At 38.7% G+C, this 20,389-nt stretch overlaps 1 protein-coding gene across 15 annotated transcripts in view; it reads right to left on the bottom strand.

The window, feature by feature from the left end:
• Nucleotides 1-20,389, bottom strand: part of arhgap12b (Rho GTPase activating protein 12b) — a 58,773-nt gene that overhangs the window by 35,594 nt on the left and 2,790 nt on the right. For 14 of the 15 annotated variants that reach the window (XM_056255656.1, XM_056255657.1, XM_056255659.1 and 11 more), the window contains exon 2: nucleotides 14,323-15,086. In XM_056255656.1, the coding sequence (XP_056111631.1) occupies nucleotides 14,323-15,009 (687 nt within the window). In that variant the 5' untranslated portion in view covers nucleotides 15,010-15,086. Of the gene's footprint in view, nucleotides 1-7,532; nucleotides 7,579-14,322; nucleotides 15,087-20,389 lie in introns of those variants that run through there. The other variant, XM_056255670.1, reaches the window with a different exon arrangement.

The raw sequence follows: 20,389 nt of genomic DNA, 5'->3' as shown, positions 1-20,389 counted from the left end.
TGCACATACAACCATGTCATGCTAAGAGTGTGCGTCACATTCCCCTTAATCCAGTTCTTTCCCATCTGCCCCCAACCCCCTCTTCTTTATGGAGGTACCATAAGAGGCTTTTATATGGGGGTGGGTTGTGTTGGATGCAAGAAGACAAGGGGAACATGCTTTTATACTAATTTAAATACACTCCAAATCTTTCCAGGTTGGTTGACTCAGAAGCTGGCATTTTGAGAGATGTTTTTAACTTCAGGCTCTAAACTGATAAGACCTTTCAATTTCCCCAACAGCACTGAAAGAGAAGTTAGAGTGAAACGTGAGAGCTAGAAGCACTCAGTGGCCAGCGATCCAGAGGGTGACAGGAAGGATAGCGAGAGTGGTCTTTGACTGGGGTCTTCAAACCATCTGACTAGACAGTGTGTTAAAACACAGGATCAGACAAGCTGATTTTATGAGGATTACATGAGGGGAGTGTCTTGTTGGAAGATATCACAAACTGTCACTCTCATTGACACGCTTCTCCCTATGTACCAGAGATTAACAACTCTTCAGTGGAACAAGATAAAACATTTTGAAAAATGTCTTGTACTTTTTGTCCATTTCAGCAGGGCACAATAATGTTTTGAACCCATCGACTTTCATTATATGGACCAAAGCTTGAAAATAGTTAAAACACTTCAAATTATCTTCTTCTGTGTTACACACATAGAACAAAAGTCTCAGTTGGAATGACATGAGGGTGAGTCAATTAAAATTTTTGGGTGAACTATCCTTTTAAGAACTGACATTGAACCCTTACTGTTCAGGTCTGTGTATGCTATTAACTCTTTCCCCGCCAGCATTTCTGACCATTTTCACAAACTTTCATGGCCCCCTGAATATTTTGTTGTATGAATATCTGAACATGTAATATATACACAAGAACATGCTCTGCTTTAAAAAAACAGAACAAAAAACTTTTTATTCTAGCTTCATGCATTCTTTTTTACCAATAGAATGTGGGCAAGTTTCATAAAAAACAACATTTTAAATTAAAAACCTGAGAAAATAGTGAAAAAAAGACTACGCCCGGATCGTATTCAGAATGATGATCAAAACATATATGGAGTAGATCGAGTCCATCAACATCCCCTAAGCTTGCACAGTCCTAAACCATTTCCTAGGTCGACATTAGGCAGTTTTGATTTATATGCTGTTTAATGTTTGATGATTGTTATTTTACATGTGCATAAGCCATGGTTCTATCACTTGTTTCCGTTTCTTCTTCGTCTGTGTTTTTATCCGGAGATTTTGTACTCTTTTAGAAGATCATAGCTCCCTCTAACGTATAACAGTAAAAATATGGATTGGCGGAAATTTCCATCAATGGCGGAGAAGCGTTGTGTCATAAGTGATAGAAAATTCTGTCAATGCCGGGGAAAGAGTTAATATTTCAAAAGCATCTCTTTATGTAATAGTGAGATTAGCGCAAGCATAATCTACAGCTCAAAAAAACAAATCTTTGTGATCCAAGTGGTATTTGGTGCAAGAAGGCCAATGGGTAACACCCCGGCAGGGTTATTTGTGTGTTAAAGGAAGTGCATCATTAGGTTTTGCTTGCACAAATACACTGCAGACACAAACTGGCACACAAATAATACACATACAGTAATACTGAAAGTGCAAACAGACAGTGGACAGAGGAAACTTCTTTAGTAATGACTTCCTGTGTCCTTCAGCCACAACTGAATCACAGTAACAAAAGCTGGCAAAAATTGAGAGTGTACAGACGACTCAATGTACACACACAAATGTGAAGTACTGAAACCAGTGAAATTCTTCGCCCTTTTGACATGCTTGCTAAAACTAACAGCTTTGCAAATACTTAAACACATCTCTAAGTGACTGATAATCAAACAAAAACATGTCTGGTTCACATTTCACACAGATAGTACATGGAAAAACTCCCTTGAGGCATATACATTACTGTTCAAAAGTCTGAGGTCAATAAAAAAAGGGGAAAAAAAGACAATTCGATTAAAAAATACATTAGAAACATGAATAATGTGAAATACTATTTTATTATATATATTTTCAGCATCATTACTGCAGTCTTCAGAGTCAAATGATCCTTCATAAATCATTCTAATACTAATTGTGATTTAGTGTTCAAGAAACATTTTATCAATGTTGGAAACAGTTGAGCTGTGGAAACCTTTTAACATTTTTTCAAGATTATTTGATGAAAAGTTCAAAAGAACAGAATTTATTTGAAATAGAAATTGTTTGTAACAATGTAAAAGTCTTTACTGTGACTTTTGATCAACTTAATGCATTCTTTCTGAATTAAAGCTGCAGTAGGGAGTTTTGAGAAAACGTTGACTGAAAATTTGAACAAGCACAACTTACAGGTCCCACCCCCTTGCTCTCTGCTGCGCTACAGCCCTCCCTCCACAGCGGAGCCTGTCGTGAACGCGCAGGCTAGTAAACAGGGCCACCGATGACGGCGGATAAAAAGTTATATGGCACATTCACTAATAGGGACTAAACGTCAATAATATGCTTTACATTGACTATGGCCTGCCCATACTTTGACTACAAACTTGGTCCTCAAATCATTATGTATTTTCCAATAGCCTACATGTAACTTTATAACGTTGCACTCTTTCTATAAGTTATAAATAGCTAGTAAGATAACGTTAATATAACGGTAACTAACGTTACAGCATGTAAGTAATTATTCTAGCGATATATAATGCTAGATAAGGTGTGCTAGTACAGTGGTCTCAAACTCGCGGCCCGCGGGCCATTTGCGGCCCGCAGGGTGATATTTTGTGGCCCCCTACTTGACATTAAAGTTTAATGTTAGTGCGGCCCGTCGTTGCGTGTGCCGCGTTTTAAAAAAAATATATATTTTTTTTATCCCTTAAAGGGCTACCATAGATAGTCTCGTGACACGGTGGGTTTGTTGTCAATAGTTGTCATAGACAACCGCGAAGTACAAACATATTGCGCCTGGAAAAAATGAGCACGTCGCTTAAATTATGAGCGCGCTTGCCGCGCGCCTACATTTGAAATAACGAACTTGAGCGCGCAAAATATGTGAGCGCGATATGTGAACAGGCCCCTTGGCGAGCTACCACCAATCAGACCACGAGCTACTGGCAGCTCGCGAGCGACGTGTTGGAGAGAGACCCTGCCCTAAAACAATGTGAGAATAATCATTTTGAGCTTGTAATATGTGTCCAACAGGTTCATAAGAAGGTTTGCTTTGATTTGTGCAGTCAGTAATTTGAGACACTATACATGTGAAAGAATTCAATAAGACGGGCAGACATGACTGCAAATATTTGTATTTCAAAAGCAATAATTGTTTTTCTAAGTATAATAAAAGGAAATGTGCCTTCAAAAAAACAAAAAAACATTCAATATCATTAATGTGTTGTATAAAGAAAATAAAAAGGACATAAGCAAATATAAATATCACAAATATGTGTTATAGACAAAGAAAGTTTGTAAAATGAACTTCAACTGTCAGAAGGACAGCTCATAAAGAACCAATCATGTACAGAAAGGAATGTTCAAATTCAGAGGAACAGTTCAGAAGAAACGTTAATAATAAATATTGAGAAGATTGGATCAGTTGTGCTCCTTTTTTGGAATACTTGAATACTATTTTTTTGTGGAATACTTGATGCGGCCCCGCCTGACCCCGACTCTACCTCCAGCGGCCCCCAGTTAAGTTGAGTTTGAGACCCCTGCATTTCAGCAACATGACAAGCCAGTGAATTAGCAGGTTTCAGTTGTTGCTTAGCAGAGTGCATGACATTTTATCTACATATTTTATCTGTGTAATTCTTTCTTTTTCGCTTGTTTATCGTCATCAGTCTTTTTCCTTTTACCTCTTTGTTTTATGAGCAGGTGTCACTCGAGAATTGGCAGGTTAGGTTGTTTCTCCGTCATAAGCACAGCTGCAGCACGCCGGCAATCTTTAGTTTGAACGACGGCTCGCGCTCCGGCGCTCGGGCTGTGCAAGAGAGGGGTGTGATCAGCGCTTACACGAGCGTGACTGACACTGCTAAGACACTCCTCTCGGCTCTGATTGGTTGTTTCTGACCGGGAGCGTGTATTTCTTGCAAATGGCAATAGAACCACTGGGAGGAGCCAGAGGAGCTTGATTTTTACACAGATTATCTGTCTCATATTCTACTGTCAGGACATAATGACAGTTTTAGCAAATACATGTTTTCAAAAGTTACCTACAGGAGCTTTAACTTTTGAATGGTGTAGTAAATTTAAATAACATATGATGTTTTGTTTTGCCTTACAGCAATGACAGAAATGTTTTTGCACTGCAGTAATGAGAACTTCAGGAAAGCATGTTTAATTGCTGTAAAAATGGCAATGAAGAAAATATAGTCCAAAAACAGGCTTCATTTTCTATAAGTAAAGCATGATCTCTCACATCTTTCTCTTGATTTTGGGTCAATCTGAACTGCACATGTTCTTCACCTGACTATTTCTTTGCAATGGTTTGTCACAAGCATAGACAAACAGTAACTTTCAGCTTTGAAGGCATTAACCAGGTGCCAATCTTCTATGCTGGAGAGTGACATCAAACAAATTATGGCCTTTCAGACACGGCAGGAAACACACAGCACTGAGACATCCATCTCCACAGTGAAATCCATTTCATTAATTAACTTGTGAGAAGAAACACAGAGGAGAAGGGTCATCAGCCAATCACAGGCGAGGACAGTAGAGGCCTGTGGCCTTGTACTTCCTATCCTCTACACACACAGATGTTGAAAACTGATATGTTTAGACTAGTTAAGCACAAGTAATATTCATGGCAGGGAATTCCCATAGGAAATAGAAATCCATGAGCAAGTTTGCTGACTGCAGTGTTTGCATAAAAAAGTTCTCTAATATGTGAGTGGCTTGATTCTTTGTGAGTGGGCAGATCACTCCGGATCATTCTACAGTAGTGGTTCACTATTGTCACTGATGCACCTCAGCTCAGCAAACCGAGATGTAGAACGTTCCCTCTGACAAAAGCACTCATGCACTGCTGAGATAATGTCCAACATCATCAAAAGGTCATAAACCCCTGTGAGGGACGGGTTACCTAAGTTCAGTCAGTGGCACAATGTTGTTTTCGCTCTCTCTCTCATCTGTTTGACTTTAGCCTTTCCCACAGTTAAATGTCCCTGGATGTATTGTGGCTGGGCTGAATTGGTTTAAACACCAGAATAATGTGAAACGGGGAGAAAAGTATTCGCAGTGACATAAATTGATTCGCAAAGTTTGCTTCTTTTGTATTTGTAGATTAATTTTCACATGTTTCTATGGTATACTGGAGAAAAAAATTAGGCATTTCATAAGATTTAAAGGCTTTTACTGGCAAAAAACCTTTAATGCAAAGAGTGAACATTTTTACAGTGTTGACCCTTCTTCATAACCTCAGCAATTTGCTCTGGCATGCTGGATATTAGCTTCTGGCTGATAGAGATCAATTCTTGCCATATAGTGTTCAGAGTCTGATTGTGCATTCACCATTTGAGGATTGACTCAAGCTCTCTATGGGATTAAGATCAGTGGGGTTGCCAGGCTACGGATCCAAAATGTCCATGTAATGATCACTGAGCCACTTCACTATCACTCTTGCCTTGTGACATGGTGCACCACCTTACTGGAATATGTATGGATCATCACCAAATTACTCCTGGGTCGTTGGGAGAAGCTCCCAGTAGCACCTCAATGCAGTACATGAGATCCACGGGGAGGAGTCGGATCAAGATCCAAGGGGAGGAGTCGGATCAAGATCCAAGGGGCGGAGTCGGATCAAGATTCAGGGGGCGTTCAAGGCAGTGTTTTTGGAGAGAGCCCACTTCCTTGGATGAAAAGCAACCCCACACATGGATGGTCCCAGGATGCTTCACTGTTGGCATTACACAGGACTCATGGTAGAGTTCCCCTTTTCTTCTAAGGACAATCGCTTTCCCAGATGTCTCAAACAGTCGGAAGGGGGCTTCATCAGAGAATGAATGTATCAATCCTTGTACTTCCTGCAGAATTTCAGTCTGTCCTTGATGTTTTTCTTGGAGAGAAGTGGCTTCTTTGCTGCCCTTCTTGACACCAGGTCGTTGTCCAAAAGTCTTGGTGCATCTGATGCACACCCACCTGCTGCCAATACTGAGCAAGATCTGCACTGGTGGTGACACATAGCTGTCGTAGCCTACTCCTCAGGAGGAGACAGTTGCTGGACACTCTGGGGGGTCCTGAAGCCTTCTTTACAGCAGTCGAATCTCTCTCCTTGAAGTTCTCGATGATCCAGTAAATGGTTCTTTCAGGTGCAATATTCTTTGCAGTAAATTCCTTGCATGTGAGGTCATTTTGATGCAAAGTGATGATGGATTCACGTGTTGCTTTTTTAAAGGTAACCATTGCTAAATAACACAGCGCTTCTTCCCACCTTGTATAGCAATCATTCTGCTCTTATAATCCAATCAGAATGATTGAGTGATTTCACCTGGCTAGAGCTTGTTCACACTTTCCCATGTGCTGATGATATGATTAGTGAAATGATGTTAGCTGGTCATTTTGTGCCAGGGCCAAAAAAAATGTTTTTTTGTGTGTGATAAGGTCTATTTGTAATTGTTTAAAATGCATCTGATCACTCTACACAATAATCTAGAAACACCACAGCAACTGAAGTAGCAAACTTTGCGAAACACAAAATGTATGTCAAGGCTGTAGATAGAAAGATAGTGCCTTTATTACTTGTCACCAGTCTAGACATACATTACCAATCCACTTTTTAGATAACAGTAGTAAAATAGAGTACTACACTTTTATTGGTAGCTGGATGGTTCTACCTGACTTTCCAATCCCATCTAACAAATAAACAAAGTAGTATCAACCACAATGTTTTATGTCTATTTTTGACTTAACTCTAATTGCCATTCCAATTAAATAAGACGTTGGATTAAAATGCTAAATAACACATTTTTATTTCAGAGAGCATTCCGTTCAAAAGTTTAGGGTATGTATGATTTTTTTTATTAATTAATATTTTTATTTATCAGTGGTGCATTAAATTCATCAAAAGTGACAGTAACAATATTTATCATTTTACAAAAATTTGTATTTTAAATAAATGACATTCTTTTGAACTTTCTATTCATTAAAGAATCCTGAAAAAAAAAAAATCACAATATAACAGTTTTTACTGTTTGATTAAATAAATGCAGCCTTGGTGAGCAGAAGAGTGTTTTCAAAAAAAACAAAACAAAAAAAACAATGCTAATCCCAAACTTTTGAATTGATTTTGTATATTGATTTTGAAGTGATTTTTCAAAACCTCCCTTTTGGATGGGACACCCTCAATTAAAAAAATATCATAAATAAAGCTTTTTTCTTTTTTTTTTACTTATTAAAAAGCAAAAAATGTTCTTGTAGATTTAGGCAACTATAATTATCTTTACATAAAAAACAACAGAAGTCTATAGTATGTCTCTATTTATATTAAATGTGTGTTAGTCTATTTAGACTAAACTTACCTCACCCTCTGGACACATTCTGCCCCGACAACATGTCAGCTGTGCTCATCGACAGCAGACAGACAGAATGAGTTCGAGACAGAGAGATGCTCTGACAGCACGAGGTTACCAAACCACCCCCACATCACCCCAAACACACATCGATTTGATGTCCACTGCCATCTTTCAGCCTAAAGTCCATATTTAGTCAAAAATAGAGACGGACAGACAGGAACAAAAACAGACAGAAGAGAGAGCGAGAGATCTTTGATACATGAGTAAATATTAGATTAGGGTGAGCTGTACTGTTTTCCGCCCACTAGGATCGGTGGGGCTTTATTGGGTTATCCAACTGAAGTCGGTGTGTGTGTGCTGGTACAGGAATGACAGGAATGCTCGGGCCTCCTTTACTGTCAGGGAAGGAGCTACAGGATTCGGACTGAAGCCGAACCCACACACACTTCTAAGACTCTTTTGGGCCTGTAACATGTGAGCTTAACAAAAGCGTCAATGATTCAATACTTGTGAAAATAACAATGAATGTACATGCATGCCAAATCAAAGGAAGACCAGCAGAAACAGACTGAAACATTAAAGAAGCTGAAGTACAATAACTGTTCAGTCACACAAAGGAAAACACCCAGCTGAGGGGGCTGAATTTAATTTCGTGCAGCTGCCCATTAGAAAAGCCCCTTTCTCTGTTATAAAAGCTATTCGTAATCTTTTATTAGAGAGGTGACATGCTACTAATCCCCGGGTCAAGCGTTTGTGTGTCTTCTGATGGCTTATTATTATTTCAAGTTATTTGAGTCTGTCAAAAAAAGGATAAAAAAAAATAGTAGAATAAGGAAACACTCAAACATATAAAGTCCATAAAAGTGAAAGAGTGGGGGAGGCGAAGAGAGTGAGAGCCGGAAAGTGTGTGTGTGTGTGCGCCTGCAAATCTGCTTCAGGGGGTGAAGATAAAGTCGAGGCATAGAAAAAAGGCGAGAAATTGGGGTTCTAAATCCGTCCTCTGTGGGCCACTCTGGTGGAGTGTTGAGGGAAACAGATTTGGACCTCAATCCTTTCAGAGCGCAGAAGCTGCCCGTTCATAAGTGGAGAGGAGGGATCAACGTCAAGAGGGACGCGGGCAGAGAGTATGTGACTTTGGGCTAAAAGTATTTATACAAACAGTTCCCCCACGCTGAAAATTCATCATTTACTCAGCCTTCCAAGAACGTATAAATGGCATTCTTTATTACAGCGTTGTTATTGGTAACTAAAACTATTAAAAGTAGAGTAGAAAAATGGAATAGAATAGAATATTGAAATAAAGCTAAAATAAAATATGAAATGAAAAACAGAAATGTGGCTTAGGGGTGGGGGGAAAAATCGATTCTTAGATGCATCGCGATGCGGATGTGGACGATTCTGAATCGATTCACAATTGTCAAAAATCGATTTTCCAAAAAAAAAAAAAAAATTTAGAAATATATTTATAATAACGTAATATTGACGGAACGCGAAAGACGGAACTCTGAAGCGCGGAAGTGCAGTGGCCGGACCGTCTGTGGCGTGCACATAACAGACGCGGACGCGATGGCTGAGCGCCAAATCCAAACACCCTCCTCGTTAAAAGCTGACGTGTGGAAATATTTTGGCTTCTGAAGTTGAAGGGGGAAAGGAGCTGGACAAGAGCCACACTAGTTGTAAGCTTTGTAGAGTAAAACTAAAATATTTCGGAAACAAGACACATATGAGAAGCCATATGACACGTTTCCAGCCAGAGGAGGAAAAACACTCGGCTGTAACGTTACCGGTCGTTGTTATATTATTAATTTACTACAAATATGCTGCTGCTAGTTCAGACACACATGTATTTTCCTGTTGGTTCTTTGCAATGTTAATAAAATATATTGTACGTTAATTCTTTATGGGTCATTACTTTGTACTTTTAAAGCAAAGTATTTATAGTCACACACACACAAAAAAAAGATTCTGATAATCGATTTAGCATCGAATCGCAGCCCTCTGAATCGTAATCGAATCGAATCGTGAGGTGCCTAGAGATTCCCACCCCTATTAGCAACTAACTGAAATAAAATAAGTTCAAGTTGAAATACTAAAATTACTAAAACTGAAATAAAAATGCATTAAAGCTAACTAAAAATACTAACAACTTAAAATGAAAACTGATTAAAAATAAAAGCTAATTCAAAATATTTATAAATGCTAAACTACATTTTACTCCAAAGAACAGAAGACTGTTCACACTTCTCTTTGTCTATAAAATATATCCAATACATTTAGGTCTTAAAGGCTATTTTGTGTTAGAAACATAAAATAATTATTTTCTTGGTTATTAACTGAAAACAATCACTTTCATGGGCAGACGGGACATTTGGAAGAGGGGGACATTTTCAGCAAATTTCTTAGTTACAATAAAATACAATGTTATTTTATGGCTTCACAAGACTTATGATATTTTGTGTTTTTAAGGGTATGGAACCATGAGGCTCAGTAATGGTGAACTCCTTCTTTAAACCAAACATCATACATAGCAGAAGTTTAATGAAATTTGGAGGCCAGATATTCTTTGTAAGGGATAGTTGTTAAAGGGCTGATTAAGTAATCACATGGTTTAGTATTAGCAGCTGACCCTAATGGACAAAGCCTGACATGGACAAATCCCTCAAAAGCCCAGAGTACTGTATGTTCTTTTAAGCCCATATACTGTATGTGTGCGCATGGTTAGAACCTGACTTTGAGAAGCATCATGATTATTCTCATTATTTGACAGCAAGAGGCTAGAAATCTTCTTGATGTTGTCAACCAAGATAAGTAATAATAGATCCACTCAATGTGGCATTCCAGAAGATCAGCTCAATATACATGACAAGCTACAGGTTTACTCATGCTTATTGTCCTTATTGTTAACAATGATGATCTTATGGATACCAAAATCTAAATGCGCATCTTTCCATCTCACTCACACATACAAAACGGGGGCAACAGTATGATCTAGTCAGATATGACCTACTTTCTATTCTCCCACAATCCCCTTTGTTCCCCCAGCAGCACCCTGTTTCATAGAAAGAGAGAGAGAGAGAGAGAGAGAAATGGGGGAGGAGGATAGTAACAAAGACTAAACACCCAACTCCACATGATGCACCCTGGGACACTCAAAAAGCTCAATCACTCAGAAACTACTTAGTACATATTACTGTGTGGACTCCCCAAACTGCAGAGCCCCTTGACACCCAAGTAGTGGATTAAACATAATGCATGTGTTTCATGTTTCAATTTGCTCAAAATAAGTCTTCAAAATCTCCTATTTGTGTATTACATCAAAAAATATAGCTTTCATTTTTAATATTGTAGAGTGAAAGCGTGCACACACAGGCCCCGTTTACACGTACATGGTCATTTTGACAAACGGAGACATTTCCCTTCGTTTGTGCCCTTCGTTTACACACAAACAGAGAATTCGCGTCTGAAAACGATTCTTTCTAAAAACTCCGGCCAGAGTGGAGATTTTAGAAAACTTCGTTTGCACGTTTGCATGTAAACTGAGAAAACTGCAGTTTAGGCAGCCGACGTCACAGTATGCGACAGAACTTGCACCTGCGTCAAAAGTGCGACCTTGCGAATCGATTCGTTCGATTGACTAACGTGGGCTTGAGCCTCTCGTTACACTACCACCTACAGGTTTGTCATGCTGTTGACGGCATATATACACGGGTTCGAGAGTAAACGAACACTTTTCTGAAAACTGACAGGTGTGCACGATGTTATTTTTGAAAACGGAGGGTGAAATGTCCCTTTATGAAAATAACCGGCCACGTGTAAACGTAGCCACAGAGAGGCGCGTTTCAGATAGCGCTTGATCACTGAATTCATTTCTCTTTCGCATCTCCTTGCACCTGAACGAACACATACACACAAAATTGTGTCAAAATATCCATCTTGGCAAGTATTCTCGTAAACACAGTCATTATGTCTTAATTGAACGTAAACAGTTGAGAAAGAAATCGGATGTGTATCATTATATTGTATCTGTGCATCAGGTCTTAAAGTGACAGCAGCCTAATATACCTGCTGTTGTCTGTGTCATTAATGTTAACAATCAAACAACAAAGCACAGCTTTAAAAAAAATATATATATATAGCTTTAACAAATATTAATCTATATTTCATTTATATAGTGTTAAAGGGATACTCCACTTTTTTTGGATATAGGCTCATTTTATAACTCCCCCAGAGTTAAACTGTTGAGTTTTACCGTTTTTGAATCCATTCAGCCGATCTCCGGTTCTGGCGGTACCACTTTTAGCATAGCTTAGCATACATCATTGGAGTGGACAAGACCATTAGCATTTCTAAAAAAAAAATGACCAAAGAGTTTTGATATTTTTCCTATTTAAAACTTGACTCTTCTGTAGTTACAACGTGCACTAAGACCGACGGAAAATGTAAAGTTGCGATTTTCTAGGCTGATATGGCTAGGAACTATACTCTCATTCCTGCGTAATAATCAAGAAACTTCACTGCCGTACCATGAGAGCAGCAGGCGCAATGATATGACGCAGCGCCTGAAAATAGTTCCGTTGTGTTGACGGAAGGTGGCCTATTTTCAGGCGCTGCGTCATATCATTACACCTGCTGCACTCATGGTACGGCAGTGAAGTTTCTTGATTATTACGCAGGAATGAGAGTATAGTTCCTAGCCATATCAGCCTAGAAAATCGCAACTTTACCTTTTCCGTCGGTCTTAGTGCACGATGTAACTACAGAAGAGTCAAGTTTTAAATAGGAAAAATATCGAAACTCTTTGGTCATTTTTTTTTTAGAAATGCTAATGGTCTTGTCCACTCCAATGATGTCTGCTAAGCTATGCTAAAAGTGGTACCGCCAGAACCGGAGATCGACTGAATGGATTCAAAAACTGTAAAACTCAACAGTTTAAAGGAGAACTCCGGCGCAAAATGAACCTTTGGTCTAATTACACATTGTTACCTAGTCAACCGTTATCTGAGATTTGTTTTCATGATTATCGAATGTAAATAGTTTTATCTCTAAAAACAGTTTAGCCTATAAAGCTAGTATAACGCTAGTATATTGGGCATAGATCAATGACAAATAAAAATCGCTTGTTAATACCACTAACAAGGCTCAAAATAGCTCCACACTAACACGGTAGCATAATGAGGGTCCCTACCTTCAAACCGAAGCATTGAGAACTTTGTCAGTGTCCAGACAGTTTAATAAGAAGATTTTTAATACATACAGTCAACTTCGCGTAAACAGGCAGAAGCCATCTTTGAAATACAGTCTCTACCAGTCGATCTACGAACGCCGATCCAAGTGCGCTGGTGAGAATGTGAACGAGCTATGAGTTGTGATAAGGTGAGCGCGAACAGCAGGCTTGGATCGGCGTTCGTAGATCGACTGGTAAAGGCTGTATTTCAAAGATGGCTCCTGCCTGTATACGCGAAGTTGACTGTATGTATTAAATATCTTCTTATTAAACTGTCTGGACACTGACAAAGTTCTCAATGCTTCGGTTTGAAGGTAGGGACCCTCATTATGCTACCGTGTTAGTGTGGGGCTATTTTGAGCCTTGTTAGTGGTATTAACAAGCGATTTTTATTTGTCATTGATCTATGCCCAATATACTAGCGTTATACTAGCTTTATAGGCTAAACTGTTTTTAGAGATAAAACTATTTACATTCGATAATCATGAAAACAAATCTCAGATAACGGTTGACTAGGTAACAATGTGTAATTAGACCAAAGGTTCATTTTGCGCCGGAGTTCTCCTTTAACTCTGGTCTGGGGGAGTTGTAAAATGAGCCTATTTCCAAAAAAAGTGGAGTATCCATTTAACACTATAGTGTTATTTTACATTTAGGCCAAATTATTTCACTTCTGTACCTGAATACTACAGTTAGACCTTACTTTACTTGTAACTTTGTTATATTGTATTTTTAATCTATGCTACACTATTAATAAATACAACTAAAATACTAAAACACAATATAAAATATTTTTGATATATTTATGATTGTTAATATAGAACAATTGTTTTATATTATTATTAATATTTATTATTACAATTACACTTAAATAAATATATTATTAAAATTATTCATTCACTAATTTCACATTTATTATATATATTACATATACACATATTTTAATACATACATTACATAAATGCACACCCACACATATAATATATTATACGATACACACATAATGTACCGTGCATTCAGAGATTGTAGACTAATACAAGCAACTTTTTAAATTCAGAAACGACTCTGTAAAAAGCCCAACAAGTGTTGCATTTTGTGATCTCAATGAGTCTGACGTCTCTACTGTCTTAATCAAACCCTGAGAGGTGGCCACAATTTCCATCACCATAGCAGAGGACAGACTGCATCTCCTGCTAAACAAGTCTCACACGGCGGAAAGGAAGGAACGCAGGAAGAGGAGAGAAAAACACTGCTGAAACCAATTTAATCTGACAGAAAAGACGACGTGCAACCGTAAATGTCAGAGGTAAAACCGAAGGAGGGATAAAGGGGAAGAAGTGAGGAGCAAATGTTAGATTAGTCTAGTAGTAATTGCTGGAACAGCAGATAATGACAGTCAAAGGATGAAAAGGAGCATTTCTGGCAAAGATAAGTGCTTGAAATGTAGAGAATGAAAGCCAAAGACGACATCGAAAGAGATAAAGGCAGAACATGAGTAAGTTTGGGAGGGAGAGGGAGAGAGAACAAATGCGTGGGAGAGGAAGGAGGAGGGCGAATGTCACTCGTTCTTACCTGCATGTGTTCGGTAGAGCTGCTGCTGAGCTCATCTCCAGATTCAGAGTCATTTCTCATTTTCTCCAACCCATTTCCTGGTGACACGCTCCCTTCCGTGTCCACCGTCAACACACCTGGGAGTTTCCCCTGGCAACCATGCTCTCGTGGAGGGGATTCCGCCCGCCCTCGTGGAAGTGTGGGGTTGCCATGGTGATAGTTATGATGGTTGTTGTTGTTGAGCAGAGTCAGCTCGGCAACAACGCTCTTCATCCCCGGGTTCTGATTGGTGTCCCGCATCAACAAAGGCGGGGTCAGTTGCCCTGGCAATGGGGAAGGTGTCGTTGAAGGAGGTGGCCTGCCAAAGCTGGACCTTTCCGTAGGAGCGCGTTGGTTGAGATTTTCATTCGACGATCGGCACTGGCTGATTTCAAGGACGTTGGGGGGCTTTGCGCGAGGTTTGGGCGGTGGCATAAGGGCACGTCGGACCTCTCGGACGTACTGAGCGGGGACATAAAAAGCCTTGGTGCCCTCCTCCCGCCGAACTTGCCACCAGTCCTCGTTGGTTTTACGAACCAACTGGTAGCATTCGCCCTGCCGTATGGAGATGAGTTTGTCTTTCGCCTTGTACTCATAATCGAACTCCACCTCGATATATACCTGCCCCGGGGCGATGGACAAATCACAACGGCCATCCCGTTCCGTCATGGCTCAATCTGTCCGTGCGTTATTCAGAAGACAGACTGTAAGTGGATCCACATCTCTCTCTTGCTGTGTCCGCACGGCTGCAAAAAGAGAGAATGAGATTGTTAGCACACAGGGATTGAAATCACACACATGTTGAAAACTGTGGTACTGTTAATCAATAGCATTTGTGACAGACTTGATCTGATCACACATTACACAGAAAAGTGCTACTGTACTTTCCAGCATCAAGGACAGACGCATGGTAACCTAATCATGCGTGAGGACGCCATGGCAACTAACATATCAGTAATCCAATGATCAAATTACAATGACAGGTCTCAAGGAACATAACCGTGCTCACTCACACACCGATCACTGAGTGAACCGAGTGATATTTTCCAGAGTATTGCCTGCAGATCCCTATCTACCATCAACATGCATCTGTTTGCCCCCATATCCCACTCTCACATGTACACAATCCCCCTTAAGCATTCTTAGGTTAAATATACACTGTCATGTTCACATATGGTGCTTACAGATGATGGATTGTGACAGCCTTGGGCCGGATATAAAGAGCGGCTGGATTCACTCTTCCTTTCATTTCTCTGACTCCTTTGTTCTTTTAGCCCTTTTGTGTATATGGAATAAAAGGTGTAACTTTCTGATGCATACTATGCACAAAAACTGCAAGTACTTTCTGATCTGGCCAGCTCTAGTCTGATTGGCTGGATTTTTGAGCAACCTCTGATAGATGATGCACAATCTTTGAAACATGCCGTTTAGTCTACTAAATACACTACTGTTCGGAAGTTTGGAGTTAGTACGATTTTTTTTAAAGAAATAATTTATCGAACAAGAATGCATTAAATTAAACGTGACAGGAAAGACTTACATTGTTTAAAAAAAAATTCAATTTCAAATAAAGGCTGTTCGTTTGAACTTTCTATTCATCTATGAATCCTGGAAAAAAAAAAATCACAGTTTCCAAACAAATATTAAGCAGCACAACTGTTTGCAGCATTGATAATATTAAGAAATGTCTATTGAGCACTAAAGCAGAATATTAGAATGATTTCAGAAGGATCATGTGACACTGAAATAATGACTTTTGAAAATTCAGGTTCGCCGTTTGAGCTGAGCTGATAAATGGTCCGTGTGGCACGGTTCAAACGAGTAGCGCTGTTTTGTTCTGCTTTTGGCGTATATTACATTGAATATTTATCGAACTTTTATCGAGGAAAATTAAATTAGATCACAATAATTATTTTATAGAACAGCCCTATTTACAGTGTATTAAAATAGAAAAAGGTTATTTTAAATTGTTACAATATTTAAAAATATTACTGTCTTACAGTATTTTTGATCAAATAAAATGAGGTTTTAGGGAGCATAGAAGAGACTTATTTAAAATAAAAAGAATTAAAATTAAAATTAAATAAAATAAAAAAAAGAAACCAACACTTACCCCAAACTATTGAACAGTAGAGCATTTCAAACAATTGATTTTGATATTAGCGTTTTATTTTTAATTTATTTAGTCAAAATAGTATAGACTTTTGATATCGTCCATAACATGAAAACAGTTGTGAGCTATAGACTTTATCCCAATAATGCAGAGTTTGGTTAAGGGAAACTAACATTTTAAAGACACACTCTCTTAATAAGCCATGAAACCTTCCCTACTTAAAGTTAATCCACACGGTCTGTCCTTAAACGGTCAGTCATGGAAGCTGATGGGTTTACTAAACATTTCAAAATAGCAACAAATATTATACAACCTGCTCAGTGTGTGTGAAGCCATGCGGCGCTGTCAAATTTTAGATGTGGATTTGATGTGACATAAGGCACCTCTCAAAATAGCCATGGAGGAAAGGGACTGATAAAGGTTACTAAGACTGAATGAAACTGAATACTGTAACCAAACACAGACTACACCGATCCCTCCACTGAGAAAACCTTGCACCGTTTATCAAGCACATGCCGCATACAAACAATTCACTACGCACAAAATAATACCTAATCAGTTGAATGTATTTTAATCATGTGGCACATTTCCACATCAAATCATTGCATTAATAAAGCTGTATCATGTTTGTTGGATGTAACCAAACTGTTTCTATTGGAATTATCACAATCACATTGAACCAATATGATTTACCTCAGACCCCAATTTGGCTACATTGACCTGACCTAAAGTAATTCTCTTTCAAATCAAACTTAGCTATATTATATTCAACCAATGTATTTTTCCATGAAAGTCAAACTTAGCTACAATATATTTTATATAGTTTTGCCTGTCTTTTCTAAAATATCGCTACTACCTTCCTGATCATATACAGCAGGACAGGACACAGCTGCCTTTTATCCAAAAGCTTCACAAAACCTTTGATTTTCAACCAAGCTTTAAATTGATGAACTCATCTTCAAAGAGAGGTCAGCTTTCTTTATAAAGATCTTCATTTGTGTTCTGAAGATGAACAAATGTCTTACAGGTTTGGAATGAAATGAGGGTTTTTAGAATTTCCTTTTAGGTGAACTATCCCTTTAAACATTTACACTGAGACAGTCAAAGGGACTTTGTCATGATGATTCGACACATGTACTAAAACATCATTAGGGTCCTGAACCTCGTGAGAAAGACATAAAACTGAAGCAAAAACGGTTTCTCACATTTGAACTTCTCAACAACCACACATCTCTTCCACTATACAAGTTGACCCAGCATTGATTTAACCAGCGTAGAGCTGAAGTCTGTCTACTCTCCCTCTGTCTTCACATTTTGCAGTAAAGACTCGTGCCAGTCTTGGCAGCAACTTCAATCTCTCACATTCTTTCATTTCCTGCATACTTCATCAAGCCCTACCGCAGGCACGCCAATAAATGGGGAAACAACAAGACAAGATAATCTGATTCAAAGAAAACACCAAATAATATACAAAAAGAACAAAAGACTAATGAAGAGCATGACTGGTAAAGGAGAGCTGCTAAACGCTACCGACTGCATCTTACTTTAAAGGGCTGTTCACACAGAATCTGTTTTTGCATTTCAGTGCACTGCTTTTCAATAGTTCTTAAATGTAAACATGCACTAGACAGACATGTTTGACCATTGCGTTCGAGCCTCGCATCATTTGCATGCGGTTTCTCCTGAATGACACGGTGTTCTAAAAACGTGGCGCTCAAGTTTAAAGAAAAGATCTTAGAAGGACGCATTTTTAGACCTTGCTTTTCATTCCACTGCCCCGCGTCATGTATTTAAATGCAAAAACCTCCTGGATAAATGGGCCCTTAGTGTGAACTGATACCGTAAGGGACACATGCCAAAAGAACTCAGAACATCCAGCACTGAACAACTTTGTGAGAGAGCAGAGAGATGGGTTCTGTACAACTAACAACAATTAATAAACAACTATTAATAAAGTGATTGGCCTTCTTAATTGAGTCTCTACTGAGGAATAAAAATATTTGGGGTCGGTGTGTTGCATTTATTTGATCCAAAATAAAAGTGAAGCATTTTTTTCAGGATTCTTTGATAAATAAAAAGTTCAAAAGAACAGCATATATTTGAAATAGAAATCTTTTGTAATATTATAAATGTCTTTACTGTCACTGTCAGACCATTTTTGTTTTCTCTAATACTAACTAACCCAACCTAAAGTTTAGAACAAGCCTGTCCGCTAAAATGCCCCATCCTCCCTTGACACCATGAACCATAACTTGAGCTAAACATAGTCCATCTTCTCCCTCTGCCAATAACATCCACACTTACACACAGGATCGCCAGGAGTCAAGCATGTTTGAAAGCTCGTGTTGCACTGTTATCACTTGAAGGAAGTCGGAGGAATAAAGGCCTTCAATGATTTCCGATAAGTAAGGGACATGGCGACATTTTAAAAACAAACATTATTAACACAGAGGGGAGAATAACAGGTGAAAGCTCTGATGGCAGTTTTCCACCAACATTAAAACAACTTGAGGTATCAACACTTTTTAAAGAGTAAAGCAGATCTTCATTAAAGTGAGCAAATCTTCAATCGAAAAAGTAGCACACAAGAATTTTTAAATCTACCATGTGTCTCCCATCTGGGGACTTGACTGCTAACCAAAGTGGAGCTTCTATAAACAAGGAGCAGATGGAAGGTCTCCTCTGGGTGTGAGTGCAGTGTTAATGCGGCCAACGCAACGCATAAAGTTACTACCAACTTTGCAGCAAGATGAGTGAGACTGTCACTCCAGCAGAAATCCCATATCATTGCAGGTGGATCTTGACATTCCTATTCAATTTGACTGAATTTCACATAGCGCCTCTATATACAAACTTACAGTAAAACCCAGAGCAGTACCAAAGAGCTTTACTATCAAGACATTAGCACCTATTACAAATGTGAATTTCATTCAGAAACAGGTAAAATACAATATAATATGCAGCATTGTATCCAGGGATTGACATTAACACCCACCAAATGCAACACACTTTAGCGGGTTGATATTGATAATACATTTTTCAACTAGTCTTTTAAAAAGGCGTCTGAAATAACGCAATGTAGTGTTGTCAAATATTGTTTTTTATCCATACTGAAGTATCTGAAATGCTTCCAATGCTCATTTTCCGCAGAATAGATACACGATACCAGCTGCACTTTCTCGATCTCTCATCTCTCCGACAGCGAGTTGACACACAAACCAAACCAGCCTCCGCTCACTCACTCGTTTCTTTTCCTCTGGATGAATATTGTTGGTGTTACAGGGCTTAAATTTCGGCGTGGGAGTGCACGTACTGTGCATAATTTTACTCATTCCCGCATGTTTTGTGCTCACACCCAAAGTGCGCACACATAAAGCTGCCTTTCAGTACAAAATTTAGTTCTTTTTTGCTGCTTATTACATTGAATACACACAAAATACTCAAAAAGCTGGTCTTGCAGAGTATTCGCTGCTATTCACGTAAACAGTCAGTTAAGTGAACGTAAACAGTTGAGAAAGAAAACCTATGTGTAACAGTATAATGGATCCTAATTATGAGATTAAAAATATCTATATGGCAGTTTTTTTTTGGCAAAATTGTGGCCAGTGAAATGCTGAGGGGCTAGTAACTTTAAAAACCACTAGCCACATGAGCAAAAAAGTCAAGCCCTTAATGTCTCCATTTCAAATGCTAACGTACTACAGAAAGGAGAAATAAATTGACAGCAGTTATCTATGTAACAATATAAGCCTACTCATTTTTCCTCAGCTTTAGGTTTCAATACTATTGCTCGAGAAAAAAAAAAGAAAAGAAAAAAAAGCCAGAATAACCAGAGATTAACCAGATTCAAACCAGAGAAGAAAAATATATGGATGAGCCACACAAATCAAACCAAATTTGAAAGCCATAGCAAATGTTGAGTCACAGACACAAATG

The sequence above is a fragment of the Rhinichthys klamathensis genome, unplaced genomic scaffold (genome assembly GCF_029890125.1).
Source record: "Rhinichthys klamathensis goyatoka isolate OS25496 unplaced genomic scaffold, OSU_Roscu_1.1 h1tg000121l_1, whole genome shotgun sequence".
Taxonomy (NCBI): Eukaryota; Metazoa; Chordata; class Actinopteri; order Cypriniformes; family Leuciscidae; genus Rhinichthys; species Rhinichthys klamathensis.
This window is presented reverse-complemented; position numbering and strand designations above follow the sequence as displayed.